We start from the raw sequence: 16,828 nt of genomic DNA, 5'->3' as shown, positions 1-16,828 counted from the left end.
GGCCCCGACCCAGTCCGGTGCCCGCCCCCGGAGCCTGATCGCCGACTCCCATTGGTTGTGCCGGCCGCCGCTCGCCCTTATGTGTCAATTTGAGGGCCCGAAGCGGAGGGTGGCGGCCGAGCGCGCTAGGAGTCCGCGAGAGTCGGGGAAGTGGAGCCGCAGGGCGCGCGGGGCAGGCGGCGAGCGGAGCCGGCCGGAGCGGGCCGGGCAGCGGCCGCCGCCGTCCCGGAGCGCGCACGCGGGGTGGGCGGGAGGATGGAGCTGAATTCCCTGCTGATCCTGCTGGAGGCGGCCGAGTACCTGGAGCGCAGGGACCGAGGTAGCGCCTGCGCCCCTTTGTGCGCCGGGCCGCGGGCGGGCGGGCGGCGGCGGGGCCGGGACCCGGGCGGGGGCCAGCTGACCGCGCCGTCTGTCTGCAGAGGCCGAGCACGGGTACGCCTCGGTGCTGCCCTTCGATGGCGACTTTGCCAGGAAGAAAACAAAGGCGGCTGGCCTGGTGCGCAAGGCCCCGAACAACAGGTACTACCCCCCGCGCGGCGCCCCCAGGCCCGGGGCTTACGCCCCGGGAGCGCCCTCCCCCGGCCCGACCCCAGCCTGTAGCCCGGCCGCCGCCGCTGCACGCCCCGGCGGCCAGCCTGGAGGAGGAGGCATGCCCGGGCCGCGACAGCCCCTCCCGGCCGGCCCCGCCCGCGCCGTCGCCATCTTCCCGCGGGCCGCGCCTCCTCGGACTCTCGCGTAAACAGTGCCACGCGTACAGCGCCCGCCGCCCGGGGTCTCCTCCCGCAGTCGCTCCCCGCCCCCAAGTTGTTCTGTACTTTTCCTGGCAGGAAAAAAAGTTGTCAGGGGCGCTGGCGGATCCCCGGTGGGTTTAGGGAAACTGAGGTTTGGTGCAGGGCAGCGTGGGGCTGCTGGCCGCGACCTCTGCCCCCGCGGGCGGGTGGGCTGCACTGTCTCCAAGGACCGAGCCCCGCCACTGGACTGAGTCCTCCCACCCCAGGGACCTGCACAAAGAAGTGTGGAAGCCCTGCCCTGGGCCTTCAGCCCTCGCACGGTGCCCACCGCTCCTTCCCAAACTCCTGACACAAGTGAAACTCCAGCGACCCGTGCGGGGGGAGGGTGTCCCCTTCTTTGGGTCAGAAGGCCCTTTTTAAGGGGGCCGGAAGAGCTTGTGGGGCCACGTGCAGCAGCCTCTCCCAGTGCCAGAGACCCCTCTTCTTGCTCTGGCCTTGTACCCTGGCTGTAGGCGCCTGAACGTGGGGGTGCATATCCCTGGGTGGCAGTGAGGACCTTCCGGTAGGGTTTCTGTGGGATTACACTCTCCTGGCCGCTGTGGGGACCACGGCACACCTGGCACTGCCCAGGGGCCCACTTTGGCCCTGGACCATGTCACCAGGCTGGGAGCTGCCTTTCCAGGGGGCTTTGGGGCCCCTTGGCAGAGGGCGCGGCTCATTCCTGTGGCGTGCTCATTCTTGGGAAACAGAAAGGCTGGCTCAGGGACCCATCTCCTGTGACGTCCTGGCACCCTCGGCCTGGCAAGCAATTGATTGAGGCTCCATCTGCTCTGGCTGGACGTGCCTCTAAGTCCCAGCCCCTGGTCGCCTGTTGGGGACCGTTTGGTGGGGGACACCACTGCCTTAGGTGTCCGTGAGCGAGCCAGGCCCCTGCTGTTGGTTCTCACTGTGCCAAGCACCCTGCCACCCATGGAAAACTTGGGCCTGTGACCTTTTCCTCCTGTGGCATAGGGTACCCAGGGCCCATAGCTACCATCATAGCTGAGATTCTCATGCAAATGCTAATTAATATTCATCCAACCCCACGAAGGAGGTGGTATTTTTATCTCTATTTTAGGACCGAGGAAACTGAGGCATTGACAGATTGAACTACTTGCCTGGCCACCCTCTCACCTCTGGGTGGGATCCTGGCCTCGTACATTCTGCTGGGATGGAGACCCCAGGGCCCTGGGAGGGTCTCCCAGACCAGGGGGCACCTCCCCCTGCTTCTCTGGATAGAGCCCAGCTCCCCATGCTTCGGGCATATCCCGAGGCTCACAGGAGGCCCCACGTGGCTGTCCTGGCCCAGCGAGGCCTCAGCCAGCCCAGGGGCCAGGGCAGGGCAGGGCCCAGAGGACCCAGAGCTCTGGCTTGCCGGCCAGCTCCGCACCTCCAAGGCTTCTGTGTCCCCAGAAGGAGGGGGAAAGGGGTGGGCACAGCAGGGAGTAGGATGAAGTGTGGGTAGTGGGACAGAAGGGCAGCGTGTGTTGGGGAGACAGCAGCCACCATGTGGGTGCCAGGGCTACAGGAAGGGCCTTGGGGCAGGGGTGCAGCAGGAGGGGGTTGGAACCAGCCTGCCAGGGATGAGGTCCTGGAAGAGAGCTCCCACCTCAAGAGGTGGAGTGAGCAAGCTGTGATGCTGGAAACATAGCCCCGGCCAGGGAGCGCCTCTCCTCCCCAGGCCTCCATGCTCCTGGGACCCATGCGACACACTCCCCCGCAAGGCTCCTCGAGTGCCTAGACCAGAGAGGAGCATCAGGAGGGCCCCGGGCCCCTCTGTAACCCCTGAGCAGCGCCCTCTCTCCAGAATGGGGTCCAGCCCGGCCTGCGAGGGCCACTCTGGTCCGCTGCTCTGCACTAAAGGGCACTCGCCGACCCACACGTCGCCTGCACGCGAGCTGACCTGCAGATGACAGCACGGGCGGTGGCTCAGGCCAGCGAGGGTCCTGACGGCTGTGCCCCCCACCCCCGCCCCCACCCCCAGCCCTGGCAGAGGTTCTGAGGCTCCTTGCCCAGCCCGTGTGACCAGCAAGCCCTCGAGGCCCTGGACGTTCTCCTGAGGCTGCACAGGGAGGCCCAGGAGCCGGCTGCCCTGGTGGGAGGAATGGAGGCCCAAGCCCCCTCAGTTGTGGGGCGACCACCAGCCATGTCAGGTGGAGAGGCAGGCAGGGTGGGCAGTTCCAGGGCTGGGGGGTGGGAGACGGCTCGTGCCGAGTTCCTGTGGCGGCAGAGAGTGAGGACAGGCAGGCCGAGGGCACAGAGGCTCCAGGAAGGAGTGAGGGGTGGAGGGCGTGGGGTTGGTCTGGGCTCCACCGTGGCCTGGGCCCTCTGCTCACGTGGGAGGCAGCCTGGGCAGCCCAGGACCCTGCCTGGACTGGGAGGGTGACCGGGAGCTCGGGGCTTGGCCGCACCGCCTCCCTGTCCCGCCGGGTGCCTGCCGTGGTCCTGCTCGCTGTCGTCCTCAGACACTGGGCTCCTGTCAAGGGGCCGGGAGGGCAGGGTGTGGGCAGCAGACGGGACTGCCGGCCCCAGAGAGGCCAGTCCTGCCAGACCATGGCCCCGTCTCCCCTCTGGCCCGGGAGGGAACTGTGTCTCAGAGGCCCTCTTGTGGGCTGAGCCCTCGTGGGCTGGGACCACCCCATCCCCAAGGTCCCCCTTGGCATGGAGGGCTATGAGCTGGACAGCATGGGGATGGTGCCCTGGCTGCTGATATTGGGACAGGACACCAGTGTTCTTCAGTCCTGCCCTTCTGTGCCAGCCTAGGTGGCCCCCAGGACACCACTGGCCTCGGGGAGTGGGGAGCTCAGAAGGCGGGAGCTTAGTGCCCGGGGGGCCTCGGGAGCACAGGGTGGAGGTTCAGCCCAGGCCTGGCCCACCCCTTCTGAAAGGGACCTGGGCCCTCCTGCCTGCATGGCTGCACCTCTGTCTCTCATCTTTGTCATTGGGTACAAGGTCCCCCAGCTTTTGGTCAGCAGCCGCTCACCTCCCCAGCCCTCCCTGTCCTGGGCCATCCTGCCTGTGGGTCCAGACCCTCCCCACAACTGTGGGTTCCTGGAGCCCGAGTCCGACCCAGAGTCAGCATGTGCTCGGGTGGCGGGGCAGCGCAGTGAGCTCTGTCTTTCTGTCTCTCTGAACAGGTCTTCGCACAATGAACTAGAAAAGCACAGGTGAGTCATCCCTCCCACCCCAGCTCCTCCCCTCTGCCCTGTGAGCCGCCCAGTACCTCCCACCCCCCTTCTGCCGAGGGGTGCTGCACCCGCTCCCACTCCCCGCCTTTGTGTCCTGGGTATGGCTCACCACGCCGCTGGGCTATGCCCTTGTCTCGGGAAGGGCCAGTCTTGATGGAAGAGGCTGGGCTCTGTTCTCGGGCACTGCCACGCCGGAAGGCTGCCGTGGGGATCCAGGCCCTGCTCTTGGGAACTCAGTCTAGTCTGGACTGGCGGGCAGGGCCCCTTGCACTGGGTGTCGGGGCTGGCGCCCTGGAAGAGGAGCTCCACCTGTTTGGGGGTGTCTGAGCCATTTGGGGAGCAGCTCCTTCGCCCTTAGGATGCTGCCTCCCGCCAGGAAGGTGCGGCCCTCTTGGTTGGGGGCTCCTGCGCCCTGGAACCGCCTTCCAGGAGTTCCCTGTAGAGCCTTGTCCTTGGCAGTGGGGTGAGCCACCAGTCCCAGGCCATGGGGGCCTGTTGGGAAGCTCCGGGCCAGGACAGGATCAGGGGGAGAGGGCCTCGTGCCCACCCACTGACTGCAGAGCCGGGTCTACTCTGGCCCCCTCTGAGGAGCGAGGGCCTCGCAGTGAAGCACAAGTGGCAGCACGGGTGCCGGAAGAGGCTCTGCCCTCTGGCCCCGGGGCAGCGCCAAGGCCCTATGCTTCCTCACGGCCCTCCTCGCCCCTGCTGGCCCCGGCCTGGCTGCTCGGGCGCAGGCCTCTCTCTTCAGGGGAACGCGGCACCGTCAAGCCCCGCGCCGTGCATGGGTGTCCTCACAGCGGTGTCCGCAGGGCCGCGGGGGCTGTGGGTGTGTCCCGAGGCCCAGAGGCAGGTGCCCTGATGCCAGCAGCAGGGACGACTCCCGGCGGGGAGCGGGTGGGAGCCAGCTCCCGACTGTGCTCCCACCTGCACGGGGCCCGGTTCTCTCCTCTCTTGGGTCAGAGTGGGGTGAGGAGGCGGGGGCTGCGTGGGAGAGGACCCGTCCCAGCTGCTCTGGAGCTTGGCCAGGTCTCCGTGTCCCCACCCCCAACGTCTCGCCCCCGGCAGCGCCAGCTTCACTCCCCTGGGATCTGGGCCTTGGCTGGGCGGGCGCTGAGCAGGGACGGGACGCCGTGTTCTCCGGGACGCCGTGTCCTCTGGAGGAGCCGCACTTCCTGGCCTGCTCCCGTGCGTCTAGGGGCTCCGGAGAGACCATGGTGGCGGCGCAGGTGCAGGGGCCCCGGAGCTTGGGCAGGCTCCCCGGGGTGGCAGCTGGGAGGCAGCCCCTCCGTGCACACTGCGGGCGTTGACACTGGGCAGGTGGCAAGAGCTGGCTTTGGACCCTGGCCTTGGACCCAGCCTTCTCCTCCCAGAGCTTGCCCTTAGGCTGAGGCCCACAGGGCCTTTGAGACACAGAGGTGGGGCGGGCGGGCAGCCCAGGTCTCCATGAACCCCCATCCTGCGCCGGGGCCTCTGTGCCCGGCTGGCTGATGTAAGCAGGTGTGGTCAGCCCTGTTGGGGACCTCGGTCACGGCTGTACCTGTGGCTGCCTGATGCTGATGCCGGAAGCTCTTGGCTGCTGGCCGCAGGAAGGGCCGTGCGCCGTCCAAGGAGGGAAGGAAGCACCTGGCCTGGTGACCCTGCCGGCCCTGGACGTCGCCCTCCCTGGAGGCCCGCCGCCTCGGGCCTGCAGGGCTCCCCCTTGCTGGGGCTCTGAGCCGGCGCCTCCCCCACCCCCCGGCCCCGTCTTAGGGACACCGGCTCCGGCGGTCTGCTCAGGCCGGTGCTTGGCTCCTGACCGGGGGGCTGGGGTCGCGAAGGCCATGTGTTCCTTGGCTGGAGGACCCCCCAGGCCATGCTCCAGGCTTTAGCTTTTGTGGGGCCCTCAGCAGCCCTGACGTGGCAGGACCCATCCCAGCGGCCAGCCCGGGACTGTCAGTGGAGCCCCCGCCTGCCCCTCCCCAGCGTGGAGATGGTTCCTCGGGTCCAGGTGGATCCTCCCCAGGCCCTGAAACCTCCCAGCACCCGGGGTCCGGGTAGGGGCTGCCTCGCTCCCTCCCACCCCGCGAGGAACCGTGGGTGGGTGTCCTTGTCGCCCCTTCCTCGAAGCCAGGCCTGGGGAGGTTTAGCAACTGTTGGGACCCCGCCCTCAGGTGCTGGGGACCTGGCACGGGAGCTCTGACGTGAGAAGCGGGGTCCAGGGCTGAGCTGTGGCCGCCGCTGGAGGCAGGAGCTGGCATAGGTGCGTCTGCTCTGGAGCCACACAGGGCTCCTTCAGGAAGTGGCAGGTTTTCAGAGCCCCCAGGAATGCTGGGCACAGCTATGGGGGCGCCCGGGCACCAAGGGCCTGGTGCGAGAGCTGTGCAGCCGCAGGTCCTTGCCCCCTCCCCGCCCCTGGCCCCAGGGAGGTGTGGGAACGGCCGCTCCCCGCGGGATGAGAAGGGGGGCCCTCCCGGGGCCGCACCGCCAGCCCTTGGCGGAGCGGGTTCCCAGCCCTCCGGCCCTGGCTGGCCGCTCTCCTGGGGCTGGCTGGGCACGAGTCCAGTGTCGCACAGAGCGCAGCCGTAGTCAGCCGGCCTCCGTCTCTTGAGAAGCTTCTGCCTTGTGATTTCTAAAGCAGTCTGGTCAGGGGCCCCCCACCCGACCCCGTGCCCCGCCGCAGAGAGAGCCCAGGCCGCATCCTCCTCCTCAGGACAGACCCTTGTTCCCTACCTGCTCCTTCCTAACTTGGCCTTTCCCCCGGCACCAGGCAAGCGCTGTCCCCCGTGTCCGTCCTGGCCCCACACGGGACGCGGTGCTGCAGGGTGCTGGGCGATGGCCTCCCGTCGGCGCGGACGTGCTGCAGCCCGCGTCTCTTGGGTCTGGTGCTGGCGGGTGGATTGGCGGGCCCTAAGTCCTAGACATAGAGGTGCCGGTCCACCAAGGAAGCCACACTGGCCCGCCGACCACTCGTCCCGCCTGGTCCTCTCAGCCCCGCTTAGCATCTCCTCGAGTGTCTGTTTCTCGACGGCGTGAGGCGGGGTTGGTTTATGTGAGGTTCGCTGTGCTCTGCGAGCTGGCTCTTTGTGTCCTTTGCCTGTTTTCATGTTAAGATGTTCCTCTTTTTATTTTTGATGTGTCTGAGCTCAAAATGTCATGGACACTAACCGTGTGTCTTTTATGTGTATTGCAAGTATTTTCCGCTGTTATTTGTCTTTTACTGTGTTTTTTCTTTCTTGTACAAATGTGTCCTTTCCTGATTGTAAAAGTAACGTTTTTAGCATAGAAAACCTGGAAAATACAAAAAAAAAAAAAAAAAAAAAAAGCACAAAGCTAAAGAAATAAACGTTGCCAACCACATCACCTGGAGACGCGTGCTTCCTGCTCTTCACCGCGTCCTGTCGAGGCTCTCGTGTGTGTCTGCTGCTTTATTTTTTGAAACTATCTTGGGTCTCAGGTCACCTGGGTGGATCTGGACGCTGATGTTTTCGTCGATGTTTGTGATGTGAAAACGTGGAATGCGCCAAGACGACGCGGTGGTTGTCTCCGGGCAGTGGCCCTGGGGGATGTTTTTCATTTATTTTTTTTTCTTTTGATTTGCATTTTAAAATTTTCCACAAAGATCGCAGAGTGGACATGTACTCCAGTGAGAGGTTGTAGGAACTGCCATTTGCTCTAGAAAAAATGGATCCCCCACTTGTGAACTTGGTGCAGGTGGGGGGGGGTCTCTGATGAGCGAGCAGTGCTTGGGCACAAAACGCTGTTTGCGTGTGCAGCTCTGAGCATCTAGCCCCACAGAAGAGCCCCTAGGAAGTGAGGAGGCTGAGGTTCTCGGATTCTGGGGGTCTACACGGCAGTGGGCCCCCTCCCACAGCCCTGTGTGCACGCGGTTTCTCTCTGAAGACCCTCCAGCCTCAAGGTGGAGCCTGGGGTCTGCTCTTGACACTGGTCCCCAGTGCCCAGGCTTCAAACACAGCCTCAACCTCATGTTCTAGAAGTTTTTTCTTAGGTCTAGCTCGGCTTCCCCTGGAGACCTCTAGGCCCCGGGGGCCACGGGCTGGGATGCTGGGTGGGGAAGTGGCCCATCAGCGGGAGGCTGCTGTGTGGACGTGGGTGGCAGACATGGGGCCAGGTCACAGCCCTCCCTCCCTCCTGTCGTCAGCTGTTATCGCTGCTCTGCAGACGGCCTCCTGCCCCCCGATAGCTGCCCCCTCCCTCCCTGTTTCGGGGGCCTCCCCTGTCCAAAGGACGTGGCCATCCCTGCCCACTGTCCTCCCAGACACTAAGGGCAGCTGGACTTGCCGGGGCTTTGGCACACAGGGGAGAGAAGGTGGGGCCACCGGGGTTGGCACCTGCTGGGGGAGGGTGCGCACTCTGATGGGACAGCGGGTGTCCTGCCCTGTGCCCTCGTGGTTCCTCTCCTGAGAGCTTCTCCTAAGCAGGGCATCTTGGTTTGGAAACTGCTGGGAGCCTGCAGGGGCTCCGGGAGGTCACATGGACGTGGCAGAGGCCCCAGGCCATCTCATCAGTGTGCTTTGGGGTGAGCACCCCGTGATCTCTGCCAGCCTGCCGTTCTCGGACGAGATGAGCTGGCGAGAAGGGCAGGTCCAGGTTGCAGCTCTTCGCCTTAGGCCCCCATGCGAGCAAATGCTCTGGAGTCTTCTGGTTCCAGTTTCCTGGGAAAACCACATTCATCTGCCTGGACACAGGGACAAAATCTAGAATCAAGCAGTTTCCAAAGGGATCCCAAACTCGGTGGGGGGGTGCTCACTCTTGGTCCTCCCTGACCTAGATGGACTCGTGTTTCTGTGCTGACAAGAGTGTGCAGAGAGCAGCCTGCCCTCGGCAAGGGGGGTGCTGGATCTTGGGGGTGGGGGAGCCTGGCCAGCGCCCTGCACAAACCCCTCCAAGTTATCCCTTCCCTGCCTCCTGGACTCCGCTGCGGAGGGCGGGACAGCAGGGAGCCTGGTGGTAGTGCTCCTTGGCTCTGGGCTGTCTGGCCACGTGGGCCCAGCCACTGCCCCCTCTTCTGCAGGGGCTTCCGGAGGGCCAGTCCAGGGGGCTGGAGGGGCTGCCAGCCAGGCTGGGAGGGGAGCTGTGGAGAGGGACTCAGTGGGTCCAGGCAGAAGTCCAGCTGGTTGCCTCCTGCCCTCCCCCAGCCTCTGGGCTGCTGTGTGGCACTGCCACCACCCCAGAGGTGCCACCCCACATGACTGTTCTGTTTCTGGCTTTTTCAGACGAGCCAAACTCAGGCTGTACCTGGAGCAGCTCAAGCAGCTGGTGCCCCTGGGCCCCGATAGCACCCGCCACACCACGCTGAGCCTCCTGAAGCGTGCCAAGATGCACATCAAGGTGAGCAGGGCCGCGTCCCACCTCCACCCCGAAAGCTGCCTTGGCTGACCCCATTCCGTCCCCGAGCTTGCCAGGGGCATGACCGGAGGGCCTGAGGGTGGGGTAGGGAGCTGCCCAGCAGGTGCACCGTGGCAGTGGGGGCTTTCGGACGGCTGGGGGGCACAGCAATAGGAGCTGCTGAGGGTGGAGGTCGTGGCAGGGGTGGGTTGGTTTTGTGGGATGGGGGTGGGAGGTGGTGGGCTACAGATCGCCCCTGGCATCCTGGGCTGCGGAGCAGCAGCAGCTGGGAGGAGAGCTGGGAGGGGCTTCTTTCCATGTTGGAGCCCCGGTGAGGGGAGTTCCTGGACCAGGACTTGGTCTCCAGGGGCTTGGCAGTGGCGTGTAGGCTGAGTGAGACATTGCCTGCGGCTGGTCCCCTAAGGTCTTAAGACTGAGACCTGCTGGTTTGGGGACATTTGGGCCAACCAGAGTGGCTCTCAGTCCCCCTGCAGGGCCCCCTGAGCCTGTGTACGTGTGGGCTCCTGGAGGCAGGGTGGCCGGAGCTGGGGTGGGGGGCCAAAGAGGCAGCGCCTCCGTGCCTGAGGGCGGGGTGCAGCTCTGCACAGGCTGGGTGCCAGCTTGTGCACGGAAGAGGCCCCGTGGCCAGGGCTGTCCTGAGGCTTTGGGCCCACACGTGACTGGGTTTGGCCGGGCTGGCGGCTGTGGGCCACCTGGAGCTGGTCGGCAGACCCACGGCACGAGGTCTAAGCTCCTGTGGGGGTGCGAGTGCCGGGCGCCTCAGGCCTGTGGGCCCCCCAGGCTGAGTGGGGGATGGGAACGTGCCCTGGACCCCATGCCCTGGTGCCCTTCCATGTGGGAGGGGTGCCCTGCCCCGGGCTCACCGCTCCCCTGCCCCCAGAAACTGGAGGAGCAGGACCGCCGGGCCCTCAGCATCAAGGAGCAGCTGCAGCAGGAGCACCGCTTCCTGAAGCGGCGCCTGGAGCAGCTGTCGGTGCAGAGCCTGGAGCGCGTGCGCACGGACAGCACGGGCTCCGCCGTGTCCACCGACGACTCAGAGCAAGGTGGGGGCGAGGGGGCAGCCCTCGGTGGGAAGCTGGGCGGGGGGGGAGCTGCCTGGGGGAGGGTGGGCCGCAGATGCCCGTCTCCCGGGGTGTCCGGAGCGCCCGCGTGCGCCAGAGAGGGCTGGGCCGAGGGAGGTGAGGCCCAGAGGCCGGCGCCCTGCCCACGTGAGGGCCAGAGCTGGGCTCGGCCGGGCACATGCTTCCGGAGCCCCGGCTGGCACCCTCACGGTGGCCCCCCACCCCGGTCTCTTCCCCCCAGAAGTGGATGTAGAGGGCATGGAGTTTGGCCCCGGGGAGCTGGACAGTGTTGGCAGCAGCAGTGACGTGGAGGACCACTACAGCCTGCAGAGCGGCGGCTGCAGCGACGGCGGCTACGCGCCCCCCTGCAGGCGGCCCGGCCGCCCTGGCCTCTTGTAGGCCCTGCCCTCTGCTCTGCGGCCCGCCTGCCCGCCCGGCCAAGCGTGTCAACCCTCAGTCCTTGAACGTCTCTCCACGGGCCCACTGCTGTGCCATTCTGGAAGCTCCAGCTGCCGCCTGGGCTGCCCGCCTCCGCCCGCCTGCCGGTCAGGGCCCGCCGCGCCGCCCGCTCCTCCCGCCCGGGCAGGGACCCCCACAGGGCGGCGGGGCCCAGCTCCCGCGCCCCGGAGCCCAGCATAGCCGCCCACAGCCTGTTTTCAGATTCCTAATCATTCCAGAAGTATTAAATGTCATTGCTGCAAACCTCGGCGGGCGCCGTGTGGGGGCTTAATGACCACCACGGGCACTCGGAGCCCAGCCCCGGATCCCAGGAGAAAGGAGTGGACCGAGGAAGGAAGGAAGGCGTGGCTCTCCGTCCGTCTGTCCATCTATCTGTTGGTCCACATGGGCTCCTGAGGCGCGGACAGAGGGACCCATGAAGGGCGGGACTCGGGTGAGCATCCTGGGGCAGGTGGGTGGATGGGGCCTGGGCACCTGCCGGTGTCAGGAGCTGGGGCTGGGCTTCTGGGGGCTGCCAGGCTACCCCAGTCCAAGCTGGGCGGCTTCTGCTCTGTTGTTAGGCCCCGCAGGTGTTCACACGCAGCGCCTAGACACACGCCTGCCCGCACACACATGCACACGTGCAGACACATGTGGCCCCTGGACCGGGAGGGCACGTGTCCCGGGGCCTTCAGGGGTCGGGTGGGCAGATGCTGGCCCCTGGACTGTGCCCGGCACCCCTTCCCAGTCCGCACAGGGAAGGGGGCTTCTGGGCCAGCAGGAGCGGAGGAGTGCTGGGGAGCCAGGAGCTGAAACCACTGGGTCCTCAGCGGGCTCGCTCATCTCCTTTTAAAAAACAAAACAAGAAGTTGCTGCACTGCCCAGCAGCCCAGCACAGGGCTCCGGGGAGAGAAGCTTTTCCCCCAAAAAAAGGAAAAAAAAAAAGCAACAGGAGAGAAATGTTTTTTAAAAAGAGAGACTCCGGCCTGATGTTGGCGTGAGCTGCCTGTTTCCTGTACGAGATTTTTTCTACTCTATTTTCCTAGCGTCCTTGTTTGCTGAGGGGTGGGAGTGACCCAGCGTCTCAGGGACTCGTCCGTCTGTCACTGTCGTCTAAGTGTGCCTTGTGTCCCGTGTCTGGCCCCACCCTGACCGTCACCACCAGCATCTCCCGCGTGGCTCACGGGACGCCCCCCACGCGCCCCGGCCCATCAGGTGTCTTCTGGGCCTCCTCCCCAGGGGGCAGCCCCTCAGTGGCCAGGCCAGGTCAGGGGCTATGCAGCAGCAGGGCTGCTTTCTGTCACCTGGTGGGGGGGCTGTGACCTCCACCTCCCCCAACCCCACAGTAACCTGGCCTCCGTGTTGGGGGCCTGCTAACCAGAGAAATAGGTTCTTACCTGTACCCAGCTTGAACCTTGAACCCTCTCTTCTCCAGAACTTGAGCAAGGGCTCCAGATTTCAGACTTTGGCAGCTGCTAGAGACAACCGTTCACCCTGGGTGGTCAGGCCTGGGCACTAGGAGGCGTCTCCTAACCTTCTGTTCCCGAAGTCTTCGTCTCCGGGGGCCACACAGCAATATTCAGGTGGTGGGCTGCGGGGCCGACCGACAGCAGTGTCTGACCACCTGTCTGGTGCATTGTAACCAGTTCCCAGATCGTGGGGGATAATTTGGGTTCATCTTCAGGCAGGCCGATGGACGGACACCCCAGGCGGGTGGCCCATGGAGGCAGAAAGGGGTCCCTGGAAATAGCTCTGGCACAGAACCTGCCCTGCAGGGGCCTGGGGGTGGCGGTGAAGAGCAGGCTTAGGGGGACAGTGCACAGAGTTGGGGACATCATCCCAAAGCTTTGCTGGTGGTTGCAAGGCAGACCGTTCCAGCTCCAGTGGGGTCCAGCTTGCCCCAAAGGGCCTTCTCTCGCCTGGCCCAGCCTGCCTTGCAAGGACCCCAGTACCCTCTGAGCAGGGCAGGAACACCCGCCTTTAAGAGCCTGCTGCTGTAGGAGATAACGCGTCAGGCCCTGGGGTGGTCTGGTTCTGAATCTTTAAAAGCCGCAGCCCCCCAACCACCCCCATCCCCTGCACCTGGGGAGGTGCTGCTCCCACCTCTGGTGGGCGGAATTCTACCCAGGGACAGCTGTGGCCCTCAGCTGGCCCTCCTGGCAGCTCAGCCCGTGGCTTCTCAGGCCTCACTGGCCACTCAGGCGTGCTGGGTCCCAGATGTGGACGCCAGTGAGGGTCGGGTGCTAGGGCCACTCACGTACCCACCCCTCCCACTGGCCAGGTGCACAGCGCAGCCCCTGCCAGTGGCCACGGGGACCCAGAGGGTTGTTTAGTGTGTACCTGAGTGTTGTCAGTCTGTAGAAAGCACACGGGACCAGAACAGGGCCAGCGGGGGGCCTGTGCCCTCCCTGTGTGCTCGCCCATGCCCTGTGGACCACCCTGGCACTCAGGGGCTGGGATCCTTGAACTCCAGGCTCAGGTTTGGGTCCACACCCTCGCTGTGAGACGCCCCCCACACCCCCCACCTCAGTGCAGGCCCAGCTGGCCGGGGAGGCCGCCCTGGCTCTGCCCGTGCAGGTCAGGTCTCAGGAGCATGGCGCCCAAGCCTGGGTTCCTGGGCGGCCTGTTCCCTCCTGTCTGCCCGGAGGACCCCATCTGCTGGGAGGGGCTGCCCGCCCCCTCCCCCACCCCCGTCTCTCTGGGCCCCCTTCCCCCTGCCGTGCACGCGGGACTCTGACCTTCAGCCATGTCTAGGGCACGAGGGCAGGCTCTGTGCCAGAGTTTGTGGGGGCACCCAGGGGGCCTGGTGCTGGCCAGGTGGGCATGTTACAAGATCCTGGCTGGAGACATGGGCCACGCACCTGCCTGTTCACTGGGAGGGGCTGTGCTGTACCATTCTGTCTTTGTAACATAAATACAGATTTTTATACCTCATCTCTCTGGCTCCCAGTTCTTTCCATTACTGAGTTTGGCTCCCCTCCCCTCTGCCTCCGTAAGGAGCCTGAGCCCCCTGGAGGCCTTGGCGGCCCTCCCTGCCCTCCCCATAACCTTTGCTTTCTGGGAGTCCCAACTGACCACAGGCCTCCCCCTCCTACCAGCTGGGCCCCAAGACTGCCCTGTCACAGCTGCCTCCCTGGACAGTCACACCTGCAGATAAAGGCGGGGGTCGAGGTGGAAGCTGCCCCCGCCCTCTGGTCTGTTTTTACACGCGAGAGCTCTTGCTGCTGGCTCAGACTTCGCCCCTGGCTCTGGGGCTGGGGCACTGCCCCACAAGACAGCTAGGCCCTTGGGGTGCCCTGTGCCACCAGGTGTCTATGCTGGGTGCCTGTGCTTTTGAGCTCAGCAGCTGCTGGCTCTCAGGGCTGCACTGCGAGAAACCCTCCTTAGACCTGTCCTCTATGTCCCCAGAATGTCCAGTTGTCCAGGGAGGGGCTGTGAAGCGGTGTGGCCCTGGCAGAGGGCAGCCTGAGGGGGAAGTCCCACCCTGAGCAGCAGAGAGCTGGGGACCCGGACAGGGCTTTCCTGGGAGCCTGGGTGCAGCGCTGGGCGGGGTCCCAGGGCTTGGAAGTGGCCCAGTTAACCCTTCCAGGGGGTTGAGGGCATCTGTGGGAGGCGACCTGTAGCCCTCCCCCCCCCCCAGGGGGAGTCCCAGCTCCTCCGCCCTCTCCCTCCCTCCAGTGTCTACCTGTGTGAGTCCCCTGGGGCACACCTAGAAAAGGGAACCCTACCAGGAATGCAGCTGGGCCTTGAGCCACCCCACTTGGCATGAATGTGAACGGGGGCATTCGAACTGCAACTGGTGCTATGACTTTAAATCACTTCAACTTAGTCCTGAGCCTGTGGGCTCCGTGTCCGCGTCCACATCCGCGCTTTAGGTAACCAGCGCTTTAGGTAACCAGCCCCTGGTGGCCTCACAGGGGGCCTCACAGACAGGTAACTGTCTCAAGGAAGGAACCTGCCTTGCCCAGCTCACCTGTTGGAGCGTGCTGGCCCTGGGTCCCTAGCCCTCTGGGAAGCCCCTCCCACCAAATGCCATCTCTTGTCTTTTGGGCCAGGGTTACAGCAGGCGCCGCCCCCAAATGGGAGGCCCGCCCAAGTCTCGTCCTCCCCTCCCTGGGCAGCTGGAGTGGCCTCCGGCGGTCCTGCTGTGCCCTCACCTGCCGGCTTCTCCTGGGGGTTCAGGTGCCTTCAGTCCCCTGTGCTCCCCAGCCCCTCACCTGCAGCTCACTTGCCACTCCTCCGGGGGATGGGTCTTCTGGTTGCACCTCTGCCCAGATCACTGCCACCCAGGTCAGGTGCTGGTCTAAGCTGGCCATTCAGGAGCGCCCTTTCCAGGCTGGTTCCCTTCCTGCCTTCCTAGCCCTCGCCAGGCCTGGCCTTCGCTGCACACCAACCCCCACAGGGGTTGTTCCGGAACGCAAATGGGCTTTGCAGAGGCTCTCAACCCCTCCCTCCTCATGGCTTTCCACCTGCTCAGCCTGTCCTGAGGCTCCTTGTGAGACCCCAACCGCCGCCCAGACCCCTCCACTGCCGCCTTCTCCTGATGGGTCCCGGAGTGGGTCCTGCAGTCAGCTCCCGACCCAACCCGCTCTGGAGCTTGAGGGCTGCCTTCAACTTTGGCAGAGGAAAGTCCCTCTCCCTCCCCCTCCAGCCCCCACAGTGCAAAAGCTGCTCTTCTGAAGGGCGGGCTTGAGAGGGGAGTAGGAGAAAGAGCCACATCTTGCTCAGCTGGACGTGCACGGTCAGCAGATGCTCTCTCTCCGGCCATCAAGTCCAAGTCTTCTGCCCCCAAGGCCGCCCCCAAGGTGCCCCGAGCTGGCTCCTCCTGTCCCCAGTGCATTTGATGCTCCTGCCTCAGTCTCTCTCCAGGTTTGCCACTTTTGTTACTGCAGGATCTTCCGACTCTGAGAGTGTCACTCCCCCTCTGGAAGAGTGGACCCCATCACCACCACTGAACAGTCCCCCTGAAAGCGAATGTTCAGCCTCAGCCTGCAGCTTATCATATCTGAAAAGAAACTGTCCAAAACCTCAATTACTTTTGAGTGTTAATAGGAGAAAAGAGATGTCCACAGGAGGGAAGCAGACGACAAAAACGCTTGATGCTCACAGTCTGTGTTTCGGTTTATTTAGTCCAGCCGAGTCTCATGGGCTTTCTCGGGGAAGATTCGTTCCTGGGTCCCCCTTACCTTTTGACTCCCTAAGTTCCCCGCTAAAGCCCCAAATGATTCTGATGGGAGGAAGGAAAGCTTAGAAATAAATGTAGGAGTTCCTACTGTGGCTCAGTGGTAATGAACCCGACTAGTATCCATGAGGATGTGGGTTTGATCCCTGGCCTGGATCAGTGGGTTAAGGATCCCGAGCTGCTGCGGCTGTGGTGTAGACCCGCAGCTGTAGCTCTGATTCGACCCTCCGCTTGGGAACTTCCATATGCTGCAAATCTGGCCCTAAAAAGAAAAAAAAAAAAGTAAATGTAACATACCAGCTTTCTTAAATTCGAAATGCAACCTCAAGTACAGAAATGCCTCAATACGTCAAGTTTTTGAGGAAAACTTCCTGAGTCCACATAGTTATCATTTGTCATTTGTACCCTGGGGCTAATACGGGTGTGATTTTTACTTTAGATTTTTATGGCTTTTTTTGGCCCCACAAACATTTTTCAAGCAATTGCTAACTACGGTCAGCAATTCAAAACCATAAGGGGAATTTGCTGCAGGTCCAGAAAGGAGTCGCTCGGAAAGGGGGGCTCCCAACTCGGCCTGGTGCTGCGCTCTCACCATCGGTTTCCTGGGGGTCTGTCTATACAGCAGCCCTGTTCTTTCTGGCATCTTTACTCCGTCTCTTCCGAGTTGCTCCTCACAGTCTATAAATATCCTCAAGTTCCTCCCATCTTAAAACAAAAAAGCCCTCCCCACAGCTCTGCCTTCCCACCCCCTCATCTCCTGTTGTCCTGCTGCTCTCTCGCTCTCTCTCCCTCAATCTTTGCCTCCTCAGCAGAATTTCTTGAAGGCGCTGCCTACACAGCATC

At 64.1% G+C, this 16,828-nt stretch overlaps 1 protein-coding gene across 1 annotated transcript; it reads left to right on the top strand.

The window, feature by feature from the left end:
* MXD4 (MAX dimerization protein 4) lies at nt 93–13,737 on the top strand. Its single transcript, XM_003482330.3, has 6 exons — nt 93–319; nt 420–519; nt 3,908–3,937; nt 9,172–9,286; nt 10,185–10,347; nt 10,607–13,737. The coding sequence occupies exons 1-6, from the start codon at nt 256–258 to the stop codon at nt 10,762–10,764; spliced, it is 630 nt and encodes a 209-aa protein (XP_003482378.1). The 5' UTR covers nt 93–255; the 3' UTR covers nt 10,765–13,737.

The sequence above is a fragment of the Sus scrofa genome, chromosome 8, assembly GCF_000003025.6.
Source record: "Sus scrofa isolate TJ Tabasco breed Duroc chromosome 8, Sscrofa11.1, whole genome shotgun sequence".
NCBI classification, from domain to species: Eukaryota; Metazoa; Chordata; class Mammalia; order Artiodactyla; family Suidae; genus Sus; species Sus scrofa.
This window is presented reverse-complemented; position numbering and strand designations above follow the sequence as displayed.

What these genes read in the sequence shown, in the direction of transcription:
- MXD4 (XM_003482330.3), top strand. Translation starts at nt 256, where the DNA reads ATGGAGCTGAATTCCCTGCTGATCCTGCTGGAGGCGGCCGAGTACCTG. An exon ending in CCTGGAGCGCAGGGACCGAG is followed by an intron (nt 320 to 419) that starts GTAGCGCCTGCG and finishes GTCTGTCTGCAG; the next exon opens with AGGCCGAGCACGGGTACGCC. An exon ending in AATGAACTAGAAAAGCACAG is followed by an intron (nt 3,938 to 9,171) that starts GTGAGTCATCCC and finishes TGGCTTTTTCAG; the next exon opens with ACGAGCCAAACTCAGGCTGT.